This window comes from Corythoichthys intestinalis, chromosome 16, assembly GCF_030265065.1.
Source record: "Corythoichthys intestinalis isolate RoL2023-P3 chromosome 16, ASM3026506v1, whole genome shotgun sequence".
Lineage (NCBI taxonomy): Eukaryota > Metazoa > Chordata > Actinopteri > Syngnathiformes > Syngnathidae > Corythoichthys > Corythoichthys intestinalis.
Genome location: NC_080410.1, coordinates 28323139 through 28335857, shown reverse-complemented (window position 1 = coordinate 28335857; position 12719 = coordinate 28323139). Strand labels below are relative to the sequence as shown.

At 40.2% G+C, this 12719-nt stretch overlaps 1 protein-coding gene across 4 annotated transcripts in view; it reads left to right on the top strand.

The window, feature by feature from the left end:
- The window catches only part of LOC130932009 (RNA binding protein fox-1 homolog 3-like), a 506184-nt gene that overhangs the window by 447891 nt on the left and 45574 nt on the right, over nucleotides 1-12719 (top strand). For all 4 annotated transcript variants that reach the window (XM_057861344.1, XM_057861342.1, XM_057861343.1 and 1 more), the window contains one exon: nucleotides 9177-9230. In XM_057861344.1, coding sequence (XP_057717327.1) covers nucleotides 9177-9230 — 54 coding nt within the window. The remainder of the gene's footprint in view (nucleotides 1-9176; nucleotides 9231-12719) is intronic.

Below are 12719 nucleotides of genomic sequence, written 5' to 3'. Positions count from 1 at the left end.
CAGTAAATGATACTGTAGCCATGCCCAAATGCATCATGGGAAGTGGAACCATGACTGTGCGTAGTGCTACCAATTGATATATCTTCTCTGCGTTGGGAAATAACTAAAGGTGTTAAGAAAAAGATCAATTGCCACCTTGCTTCCCCACATTACGTCCCATGATATTTCTAATCGTAGGGAGAGGGATTGTAAGGCTTTAGCCTATTAAAAAAAAAAAAAAAAAAAAAGGCTCCAAAGGCTGCCAAAATTCACTCTACTCATTTTACGCTGCCTTTTATCTCTCTATATAGGTAAAACGGCGCCATTACAGAATTAGCGCGACAATGCGTGAGTGGGTCGTGCAGCGCAGGCATTAATTGCGTTAAATATTATAACGTGATACATTTTTTTAAAAATTAATTACCGCCGTTATCGGGATAAATTTGATAACCCTACCTTAAGCCTAAAGACTCTGGATGCGTGTAACTTATTATGTCTGTAACGTTAAATACAATTAGAAAACAATTTAATTTAAAAAAAAAAATATATATATATATATATATATATATATATATATATATATATATATATATTTAAAAAATGCATGGCTGATATTTTTTTGCCGATTCCGATACTTTGAAAATGACTTGATCGGACCCGATCGATCGGGATGCCGATCGATTGAGACATCTCTAGTTATAACCTGAAAATTCCATATGTAGAGATGTTCGTAAGTAGAGCAACCACTGTCCTAAAATAATGAAAGTACCATTGTATTCTGTTTTTATAACAATATTAACTTTTTCTGGTCAGACCTATCACATCGAACCTTACGCTTTGTTGTCAAATGTGTTTTTGTGACCAATTTTTTGTCTGGCAAAATACACTGTTTCTCTTACGTTAAACAGAACCTTTTCCTGAAGAATGATGGTTAAAAGTAATGTTCTATTTTAGACTCTTGGTGTGCTTTTTTTGGTCAGATCTTATCTTGTTCATTATTATTTGAGAAGAATGTTCAAAAGAAGATGAAGAGGATCAGGGTTTCCTCTTGTCAAAGCAGCATATGCTCTCACTGCACAATGTTAACACCCTAAAGTGTGCAATAATGACTTAATTGCAGGCTTGCATAGGTCACGGCAGGAGGTAAGGAGAACAAAAAAGCCTCCAGTGAGACGCTCACTCGTTAACATGAAGACTTCTCACTTTCGTCACTAATGAAGGGCCTCCTAACGAGGCCTTCGTTCAATGCCTCGTTAAGGGCCGCGACCCCTCCGCCCCATGGCCGGCCAGCGGGGCGGGGTTGTGAGAGCCGGGGAATTCAGAATCACATGAATGAAATGAATGAAGTCTTGTTTTTTCCCCCTTCTTGACAAATAGCCACCTTTTACATGGAAAAAAATCGTCTCTCACAAACAGAGTTTTCCGAATGCTGCCGTAAATTAAGCACGAGACTAGGAAAATCAATTCTGGGGGTGCGTTAGAGACTGAGCGTGCGCAGACACACACAGGAACTCAAGAGTCTTGTTGTCATGGAACACTTGCGCCTGTCGTTGGAGACTTTGAATGTGTCCCAAGTGACTACGTCACTATAGCCCCTTTCGGATTGACATTGTTTTTACATCGGGTTTACACGGGAATGTACCGGGGTGGTAAATTCCTGTGTATTTACCGGGGTGGTAAATTAAATTCCCGCGTAAGGGTACGTGGGTTTTAGCTGTGTCATGGCTTTCACACATGTGAATGTGTCCTGGGAATAAACCGAGTTGTATGTGTGAAGGTGGCTTGATTTATCCCGGGTTGGCGTTTCGGCAGTTTCTGTGCGGGGAGGGCGGCTGGCGTGATTTTGTAACTGGACATTACAGTGGGGAGAACAAGTATTTGATACACTGCCGATTTTGCTGGTTTTCCCACTTGCAAGCCATGTAGAGGTCTGTAATTTGTATCATAAATTCTCCTCAACTGTCAAGGACGGAATCTAATACAAAAATCCAGAAAATCACATTGTATAATTTTTAAATAATAAATTTGTATTTAACTGCATGAAATAAGTATTTGATACATTACCAACTAGTAAATACTTCGGCTCTTAGTTCTTTTTTAAGAACCCCTCCTGTTCTCGACTCATTACCGGAAGTAACTGCACCTGTTTGAACTTCTTACCTGTATAAAAGACACCTGTTCACATGCTCAAACAAACAAACTCCAACCTCTCCACAATGGCCAAGACCAAAGAGCTGTGTAAGGACATCAGGGATAAAATAACAGACCTGCACAAGGCTGGGATGGGCTACAGGAAAATAAGCAAGCAGCTTGGTGAGAAGGTAACAACTGTTGGAGCATCACTGATCATGAGGAAGGTGAGGGATCAGCCCAGAACTACACGGCAGGACCTGGTCAATGACCTGAAGAGAGCTGGAACCACAGTCTCGAAGAAAACCATCGAAAACACATTACGCCGTCATGGATTAAAATCCTACAGCGCACGCAAGGTCGCGCTGCTGAAGCCAGTGCATGTCCAGACACGTCTGAAGTTTGCCACTGACCATCTGGATGATCCAGAGGAGCAATGGGAGAAGGTCATGTGGTCAGATGAGACCAAAATTGAACTTTTTGGTCTAAACTCGGCTCATCGAACACCATCCCAACCGTGAAACATGGAGGAGGAAACATCATTTTTTGGGGCTGCTTCTCTGCCAAGGGTACAGGACGACTGCACCGTGTTGAGGGGAGGATGGATGGGGCTATGTATCGCCAGATCTTGGCTAACAACCCCCTCTCTTCAGTGAGAGCCCTGAAGATGGGTCGTGGCTGGGTCTTCCAGCATGACAACGACCCAAAGCACACAGCCAAGGCAACTAAAGAGTGGCTCCGTAAGAAGCATCTTAAGGTCCTGGACTATCCAGTCACCAGCTCTGAACCCGATAGAAAATCTATGGAGGGAGCTGAAAGTCCGTGTTGCCCAGAAGCAGCCCCGAAACCTGAAGGCTCTGGAGAAGATCTGCATGGAGGAGTGGGCCAAAGTCCCTGCTGCAGTGTGTGCAAACCTTGTCAAGGACTACAGGAAACGTTTGGTATCTGTAATAGCAAACAAAGGTTTCTGTACCAAATATTAAGTTCGATTTTTGTGATGTATCAAATACTTATTTCATGCAATTAAATGCAAATTTATTATTTAAAAATCATACAACGTGATTTTGTTTTTTTTTTTTTGTATTAGATTCCGTCCCTCACAGTTGAAGAGAACTTATGATACAAATTACAGACCTCTACATGCTTTGCAAGTGGGAAAACCAGCAAAATCGGCAGTGTATCAAATACTTGTTCTCCCCACTGTACGTGATTTTTGTTCAACATCGGCTGTCGCATTCTGTTGGTCAGATTGTGTTTTGTTACAGAGCCGGTTGTGGGAGCGTTCGCGACGTTGTATATGCAGCCAATTCAAGCTCATCAAGACTGTATTTAAGCCCAGGCGATCATAGAGAACGGTGCCAAGATACTGTATTAACTTGGTGGGCGCCATTCGGCACCTTGTACTCTCATCTTTCGTGCATTTGCTAGCTTGTTCGTCTGCGGCCGTTGTTTTGAAATCCTCTACATTGTGCTGGTATTTGGGTGTATTTATTTTGTTGTCTTATCTGCTCTATGCCTACCGCATAGGTCAGTATTATTAATCCCTGTAGACCAGGGGTCCCCAACGACCGGGCCGCGGACCGTTATCGGTCCGTGGCGCATTTGTTACCGGGCTGCGCAGAAATAATAAATAATTTATTAACGACTGTATTCTGGCGGATTGACTTTGGCCTGTGCCACTTAACACACCAATATCCCTGTCTACTCTAGATATACAACTACAGGATAGGAGTCATAGAAATACATTGATTGGACTTTTAGCAGTACATCTTGTTACGTATATCTATGTGCGCTTGGCCTCGATAATAACGTATGACGTAGGGCGGGCACAAATAATTAGCCCCCGCACTAGAATGACTGAAAAACAGAAGTCTTTGGACATAATTTTTACGGGGAAAGGGGAACCTGACGGGCCAGAAGATGAGCCTGCAACCTCGGAGAAAACAAAATCCATGCTACTTCCCAATCGCTAAAAACCCACGAACTGTGAAGGAGTGGATTTGTGACCCGTATTTGAATAAACCGAGTGATTCAAGTAGGGCTGTCCCAAACGACTAATTTTCTCCCGATTAGTCAGCCGACTATTTTTACGATTAGTCGACTAATCTAATAATAATTTTTTAAATTTTATTATTATTAATTTAGCAATGAAATTTTTGTTGACACTTATCAATTCACAAAAAACATATTGGAACACTCAAATTATTTATTAAAGTACAAATAAACACGTAAATAACAATAATAAATCACAAATAAACAATGAGTTCAAATGCTGATAGAATTAGTTAGGGTAGCATCCCGATTGAAAAGATGGTCTCTTAAACTGATGGTTTACAACTTTTATTCCATCCTTGATGTAAACACACTGTAAGAGCTACGGTGCACACAAATAAAGCAACACAATTAGAAATTAACAAGAACTTTTCACCTTTTTCCTTTTAAACCTTATTTATATATCAATGAATTGCCTATATGAATTGCCTTTACCTTAATTTATTACCTTATCATTGACAATCTCTCCCTTGAGTGCAATCACTGTGTATACTGTATATATTTATGACCTTTTAACCTTATATAATTTTCTATACCATAAAATAAACCATAACATGAAATAAACCTTTCAATTAGCATTAAGAACAATACTAATAGGCCCATTGTCAATGAAACATTATTATTTAGTAAGGCGACAGCACCCTCTGGTGTACAAAAAATGAAAAAAAAATTTTAAACTGCGTGAAGGCGCTTGAGGTGTTTATTCACGGCCGACGTGCAGCCAAGCTTGGCATTGAAGAGACAGGACAGAAGAGTGTACTCTCCTTTGTTTCTTTGAAATAAGGCAATGTTTTGGACACTCTGGTGCGCTTTTTTTTGGCTTTGTGCCGCTTTCCCCGCTTGCAAACAGAGCATCCGACATTATAACTTTCCACGCATATATTTTTTTAACCCTTCATTAACCGTCGACGGGATGTTGTGCTCGTCGACGGATTTACGTCATCGATGACGTCGACTATGTCGACTACTCGGGACAGCTCTAGATTCAAGCATATCTGTGCAACAGGAATATCAGCTTGTAGAGATCGCAAATCACGGCGACCTTAAACGTACATTTGAGACAACAACTCTACCGACGTTCTGGATTAAAGTCATTTCAGAATATTCTGACATCGCTAGGAGCGCACTAAAAACTGTGCTACAATTTCCAACATCGTATCTTTGTGAAGCTAGCTTCTCTCACTCTCCCATCCCGGGACCATCTCGTCACAACGAAACAAGCTCAGGCCTCCCACTGATTCAGCGGGTGAGTTGTATCTTCCCTGCACTTAATACAACGGGGCTAAAAACAAATGTTATTTTATATTTGCTGTATTTTTCTGCCGCACATTGCCGGTGTTCTGACAAATTTGACATGCGCGTAACGTTCAAAATGACCGCGACTGCAGCAATTCCAAAGTGCACGCTACAAACTTTAAAGAAAGGAATATTAACTTACATTTGCCATGTTAACTGCACACAACTGCTTGCAGCTCTCTCACTTAACGACCTCGCCATGTCGTTCAGCATTAATTTACGCCATTTTCGTGTTGCACATGTATGTTTATGATGTAAATATTTTTTTTAGCACCGTTGGATAACATTGAGAGTCCAACTGAATATAAAAGAGGGCTTTTTTCCACCGCCAAAAGCGATGGGAGCAAAATTTTATAAGGGTGCAAAATTTGACAGAACACCGGTCCGTGAAAAAAAGACCCAAATCACACTGGTCCGTGGTGCAAAAAAGGTTGGGGACCCCTGCTGTAGACCAACTGTCACGGACCCATAGTGTTATTCTCCCTTTTCCACGATCGCGTGTATTTTTGTTTGTACAGTGCCTTGCAAAAGTATTCGGCCCCCTTGAATCTTGCAACCTTTCGCCACATTTCAGGCTTCAAACATAAAGATATGAAATTTATTTTTTTTGTCAAGAATCAACAACAAGTGGGACACAATCGTGAAGTGGAACAACATTTATTGGATAATTTAAACTTTTTTAACAAATAAAAAACTGAAAAGTGGGGCGTGCAATATTATTCGGCCCCTTTACTTTCAGTGCAGCAAACTTACTCCAGAAGTTCAGTGAGGATCTCTGAATGATCCAATGTTGTCCTAAATGACCGATGATGATAAATAGAATCCACCTGTGTGTAATCAAGTCTCCGTATAAATGCACCTGCTCTGTGATAGTCTCAGGGTTCTGTTTAAAGTGCAGAGAGCATTATGAAAACCAAGGAACACACCAGGCAGGTCCGAGATACTGTTGTGGAGAAGTTTAAAGCCGGATTTGGATACAAAAAGATTTCCCAAGCCTTAAACATCTCAAGGAGCACTGTGCAAGCCATCATATTGAAATGGAAGGAGCATCAGACCACTGCAAATCTACCAAGACCCGGCCGTCCTTCCAAACTTTCTTCTCAAACAAGGAGAAAACTGATCAGAGATGCAGCCAAGAGGCCCATGATCACTCTGGATGAACTGCAGAGATCTACAGCTGAGGTGGGAGAGTCTGTCCATAGGACAACAATCAGTCGTACACTGCACAAATCTGGCCTTTATGGAAGAGTGGCAAGAAGAAAGCCATTTCTCAAAGATATCCATAAAAAGTCTCGTTTAAAGTTTGCCACAAGCCACCTGGGAGACACACCAAACATGTGGATGAAGGTGCTCTGGTCAGATGAAACCAAAATTGAACTTTTTGGCCACAATGCAAAACGATATGTTTGGCGTAAAAGCAACACAGCTCATCACCCTGAACACACCATCCCCACTGTCAAACATGGTGGTGGCAGCATCATGGTTTGGGCCTGCTTTTCTTCAGCAGGGACAGGGAAGATGGTTAAAATTGACGGGAAGATGGATGCAACCAAATACGGGAACATTCTGGAAGAAAACCTGTTGGTATCTGCACAAGACCTGAGACTGGGACGGAGATTTATCTTCCAACAGGACAATGATCCAAAACATAAAGCCAAATCTACAATGGAATGGTTCAAAAATAAATTTATCCAGGTGTTAGAATGGCCAAGTCAAAGTCCAGACCTGAATCCAATCGAGAATCTGTGGAAAGAGCTGAAGACTGCTGTTCACAAACACTCTCCATCCAACCTCACTGAGCTCGAGCTGTTTTGCAAGGAAGAATGGGCAAGAATGTCAATCTCTCGATGTGCAAAACTGATAGAAACATACCCCATGCGACTTGCAGCTGTAATTGGAGCAAAAGGTGGCGCTACAAAGTATTAACGCAAGGGGGCCGAATAATATTGCACGCCCCACTTTTCAGTTTTTTATTTGTTAAAAAAGTTTAAATTATCCAATAAATTTTGTTCCACTTCACGATTGTGTCCCACTTGTTGTTGATTCTTGACAAAAAATTAAAATTTTATATCTTTATGTTGGAAGCCTGAAATGTGGCGAAAGGTTGCAAGGTTCAAGGGGGCCGAATACTTTTGCAAGGCACTGTATTTAATAAACCCTTGAACGCGTCCGTCCGTCCCAACCTTGTTTCCGCATTTGCGGACCGTAACATAGGCAACAGAATAAACCACACATTTCCAAAGATGGACGATGGACTCTCTTCTTTGGCTATACGATTCAGTAGCAGTTTAATTTCGTTATGTTTGTTTGCCATGTTGATAATTGTTATGTTTGTTTCCCGCTTTTCGTTTTACTGCGAAGAAAGAGGAAATGACGATCGGCCCGCCATGATATTTACTTCAACAGTCTTCGTGCTGTAAACCGGGAATCAAACGCGTGCTTTCACACATGCCTCGTCCCGGGAAAGTCCCGGACATAAGACACCACGACCTGTTAAATGTCCGCATGATCTTTGTGCCAGTTGAGCTTGGAAATTCCTTTCACACACAAGGGCTACCCGTTTAAATTCCGGGATTTTAATAGTGTTCAGGTATGTATGAAAGGGGCTTTTGATGCGCTGGGCCTCACAGCGAAATAGAAAAGGAAAGGAAATTTTTATTTTTTTTCTAAATTCTAAATAAATCCATAAATAACTGCTTCATGATAAAAACCGCTGTGTTCAGAGAGCAAAAAAGAGCGATTTATAATCTGAAAATTACGGTAATTTTATGTTGTTAGTGTTGTTGTTATGTCGCCTAAAATAAATTTAATCTCATTATATTTTGCTGTTTTTGAAGACAGTGAAAAAGTTCTCGAATTAAATTCAAACGTATGAATAGTGTCTTATGACATCTGCCTTTTTATCAGTACATGAATCCTTTTTAAACCTCTGATCTGAAATGTCCACGAGTTGTAACCTGTGTAATGACAGTCATCTGAGGTGTGTAATTAAGCACATAAATCTTTGACAGCGATTAAAAGTCCCTTTCATTGGGCTCATTAGCACAACTCTGGCTTTGGCTTTGAGCTGCCCCCTCTCCAAGCATCTGAGAACCGAACGAGCCCTCCCGAGGGGGCCGCCCTGGGTCCTGTTGACTGTGCCAGTGCCCAAACAAAGAGGATGTAAAGCTGTGGGGGAGTGACATGATAGCAGAGCAAAGCTAGCGGCCGCTTCACAAGTCAGGGGTGGCCCGCAGGCTCGCCAGAATAAAAAGAACACTTGCATCCTCTTCTCTTCTTGGTCTTCAGTCAACAAGTGAAAATGCTGCAGTGCAGGCTAAACACTCCACACACACAATAGGAATCGAGTCCAAATAACAAGGGGAATTTGCAATGTTAAAACCTTCATTTACATTTGCACTCATTGCTTCTTTATACTGTATTATACGCTGCAAAATAAACACAAAAACACATTTCAGAGCAAACCAGGAAAAGCAAAGGAGCACAAAACATCCAAAATGCAGCACAGCAAACGACAAATGAACCATCTGGTATCTTCCTGGTGTGGCTGCACAAAGCTTACAAGAGCTCCCACGTGCGCACTTCAAGTTCAGCTGTTCTAATAGGCTTTTCCTGACATTTTTTCTTTCTTTCGTGTAGAAACCTGAAGGTTTTGACTGGCTGCTAAGTGGACCATTGACAATTTCCCTCCTCACGCCTTTCCTTTTTCTCTTCCGCAGCAATTTGGAAAGATCCTAGACGTGGAGATTATCTTTAACGAGCGAGGATCCAAGGTAAATCCACCTAACGCCGCTGTTGCATCTCTACCCACTCAGCCAACTACTTCACCGAAGAAAAAAAAAGGCAATAGAGTCGTCCGAAAAAATATCACATTTATGGCTTGGAAAACCTACATTTTCTGTTCTAAAGGCAAAATTCTGAGGGTATAGTGCTAAATGACAAATGACACAAAATGCTATACATTGCCCATGATTGTCAACACATTGTAAACTTGTTCCTGGAAGCTTAATATAAATCCCTTCATTCGTTCTTAGGTTATCTGGAACACAAACATACAGACAGACTGACATATTAAACCAAATACCATATACGGTAGAGTGGAATTCCCTTTAAGTATGAAACAAAGCCACCTAGCATGCAGACCTTTGACCTCATTACCCCAAATTTTAATCACCTCTTCCCGTTTGTATTAAAAATATATCATGCAAGTTAGATAATAATCCTGTTATTCGTTCTTATGTTATCTTGAAGACAAACATTTGTTCCGTATACATTACCTCCTACAAGAAACCGACTGTGTAAAGTGAAAAACTGCGAAGTAGTGTCACTTTCCCCATTTTTAACATACATTTTTTGTGTCTATATACAGTGGTATGAAAAAGTATCTCTATTTTCTCACATTTCTGCATAAAATCCCCATCAAATGTGATCTGATTTTTGTCAAAATCACAGATGAAAAAACTGTCTGCTATAACTATAACCGCCCAAACATTTATAAGTTTTCATATTTTAATGAGGTTATTATGCAAACAATGACAGAAGAGGAAAATATAAGCAAGTGAACCATCACATTGAATATTCTCGGACCCTGTCTCCCTGCCTTCTGCTAGCGCACGGGCAAATTTCGCACCATATTTTCTAAATTTTTAATTTAATTTAATGCACTGATGGCCTGAAAGTTGCCGTGCGAAGTAGCAACTGATTACTGTATATAAGTTCAGAAATAGTTCATGGTTGAACACAATAATTTATTGTGTGGTTAAAAACTGACAAAAAGGCCAGATGATTGTGAATGCCATCACAAAAAGGCTTCATAAATTGGATTTTGTTACAAGAATTAAGTGCTAATTTTCTCCTGAAATTATACAGCAGTATATTTGCTTACAACAAGGTTACATTATGCTGTCAAAATGTAGTTATGTCATGTGATTTCCAAATGCAATACAGTGATCGCTCAGTCCATCAAGGATTTTTTTTTTCAATTAAAAATTAAAATAAATAAAGATAAGCTGTCACAATTAAGGGTGTAACGGTAGATGTATTCGTATTGAACCGTTTCGGTACTTGGTGCTCGGTTCGGAATGGAGGCGTACCGAACGAGTTTCTGACGTAATGTAACTCTTACTTTTCGAGGCTGTGAGTCGATCGGGTTACAGATTCTTTGCGTAGATCACATTTACTCCGTCTTCTCTACTATAATGAGGACCAACACGGTAGGATATAAAGAAACTTCAACGGCACTACAACGTGGCCGACGCGAGAACGCAGTGAAACGGGGCCATTAAAGTCAATCAGCCAATGCACACCAGTCGCACTGCGGCCGCATGTTAGACGTGTCCCAGAAGTGGCTCAACGCGATGCACGTGAAAAGAACGGCAGAGTTTATTATTTGACGCGAGACGCGGCCCTCCTGTGTCAATACTACTACCGGTAGCTAGGATCGGGCCGGAAGTCACTCGTGTAATCCAGTCGATTTTCAAACTAATATGCAATCGTAACCCACTTTTTGAGTCCATCAGATCTCTTGAGTGGTAGATCGGGGCACAGTTGACTTGTCTTTGTTGAATTACAGCTGTCTTCTCTGCTATAATAATAACCAACACGGCCCCGTGTTCAATACAAAACCCTCCTACCACAACAAAACAAGTAGGAACTAATATTCTCATAGGAACTAAAGTTATACAACTTAAAATATACAATATAAATGAATACTACCTCACATTTGTAAAATACAAACACATTATAAAATAAATAATAGCCCATTTAAATAAAATAAATTGAAATGAGCTAAAACACCTGTAATTAAATAATAAGGATAATACACAGATCCTGCTTACACAATTAAAAATTTTTCATTTCTGTGTGGCACTTTAACTTGAGAAAATCCACCAATAAAGCTTTTGAAAACCGTTCATAAGAAAAAATAAATTCATTGAGGCATTTCATTTGTAAAATACATGTTAAAATCTTTGTCTTTGGGATTGTTTTTCTCTTTAGCACAGGACTTTTTTTTCTTCTTTCTTTCAGAAAGAAAGCTGACCAATACGCGGGGTCTAAAAGGCAAATTGTTGCTGGATTATTATCTTTAAATACCTGCTACTTTTTGAGCAGAATTCTAGCTTTGTATCGGCTACTGTTCCTATTGTTGAAAGCACAAAGTGTGTAATAAACAACTAGCACATTTATATTTTGCATTTTGTTTTCTTACTGTACCGAAAATGAACCGAACCGTGACCTCATAACCGAGGTACGTACCGAACCGAGATTATTGTGTACCGTTACACCCCTAGTCACAATACGATCATCTGGTCTCACTCACCCTCCTGCTGCTTTTCTTGGTCAAGCAGTGCGCTGGAGTTGCTTGTTAAATTTAAATTTAAAAGTACTGCATGCGTCAATCATCGTTTAGCTTGTTAAACATTTGCTGTGGCAACTCATTGTGTGTAAATGAGCAGCTTGAGTGGATTTCAGTGGACTCACTTAATGAAGCATTTAATAAAGACAAGCATTTTTCTACTTTATTCTTGTTTAGAAATAATTCGGTGGGACAGTAACATGTTTTTTGTTATTTTTTTAATTGTACTTTTGGGGGTAAAGTGAAACATGTATCTCTTTCCAATGCTAAATATGAATAAATACATTGAACACGAAAATAATATATATATACAGTATATATATACTGTATATACATACACATACAGTGGGGCAAATAAGTATTTAGTCAACCACTAATTGTGCAAGTTTTCCCACTTGAAAATATTACAGAGGCCTGTAATTGTCAACATGGGTCTATCTCAACCATGAGAGACAGAATGTGGAAAAAAAAAACAGAAAATCACATTGTTTAATTTTTAAAGAGTTTATTTGCAAATCATGGTGGAAAATAAGTATTTGGTCAATACCAAAAGTTCATCTCAATACTTTGCTATGTACCCTTTGTTGGAAATAACGGAGGCCAAACGTTTTCTGTAACTCTTCACAAGCTGTTCACACACTGTTGCTGGTATTTTGGCCCATTCCTCCATGCAGATCTCCTCTAGAGCAGTGATGTTTTGGGGCTGTCGTTGGGCAACGTGGACTTTCAACTCCCTCCACAGATTTTCTATGGGGTTGAGATCTGGAGACTGGCTAGCCCACTCCAGGACCTTGAAATGTTTCTTACTAAGCCACTCCTTTGTTGCCCTCGCTGTGTGTTTGGAATCATTGTCATGCTGAAAGACCCAGCCATGTCTCATCTTCAATGCCCTTGTTGATGGAAGGAG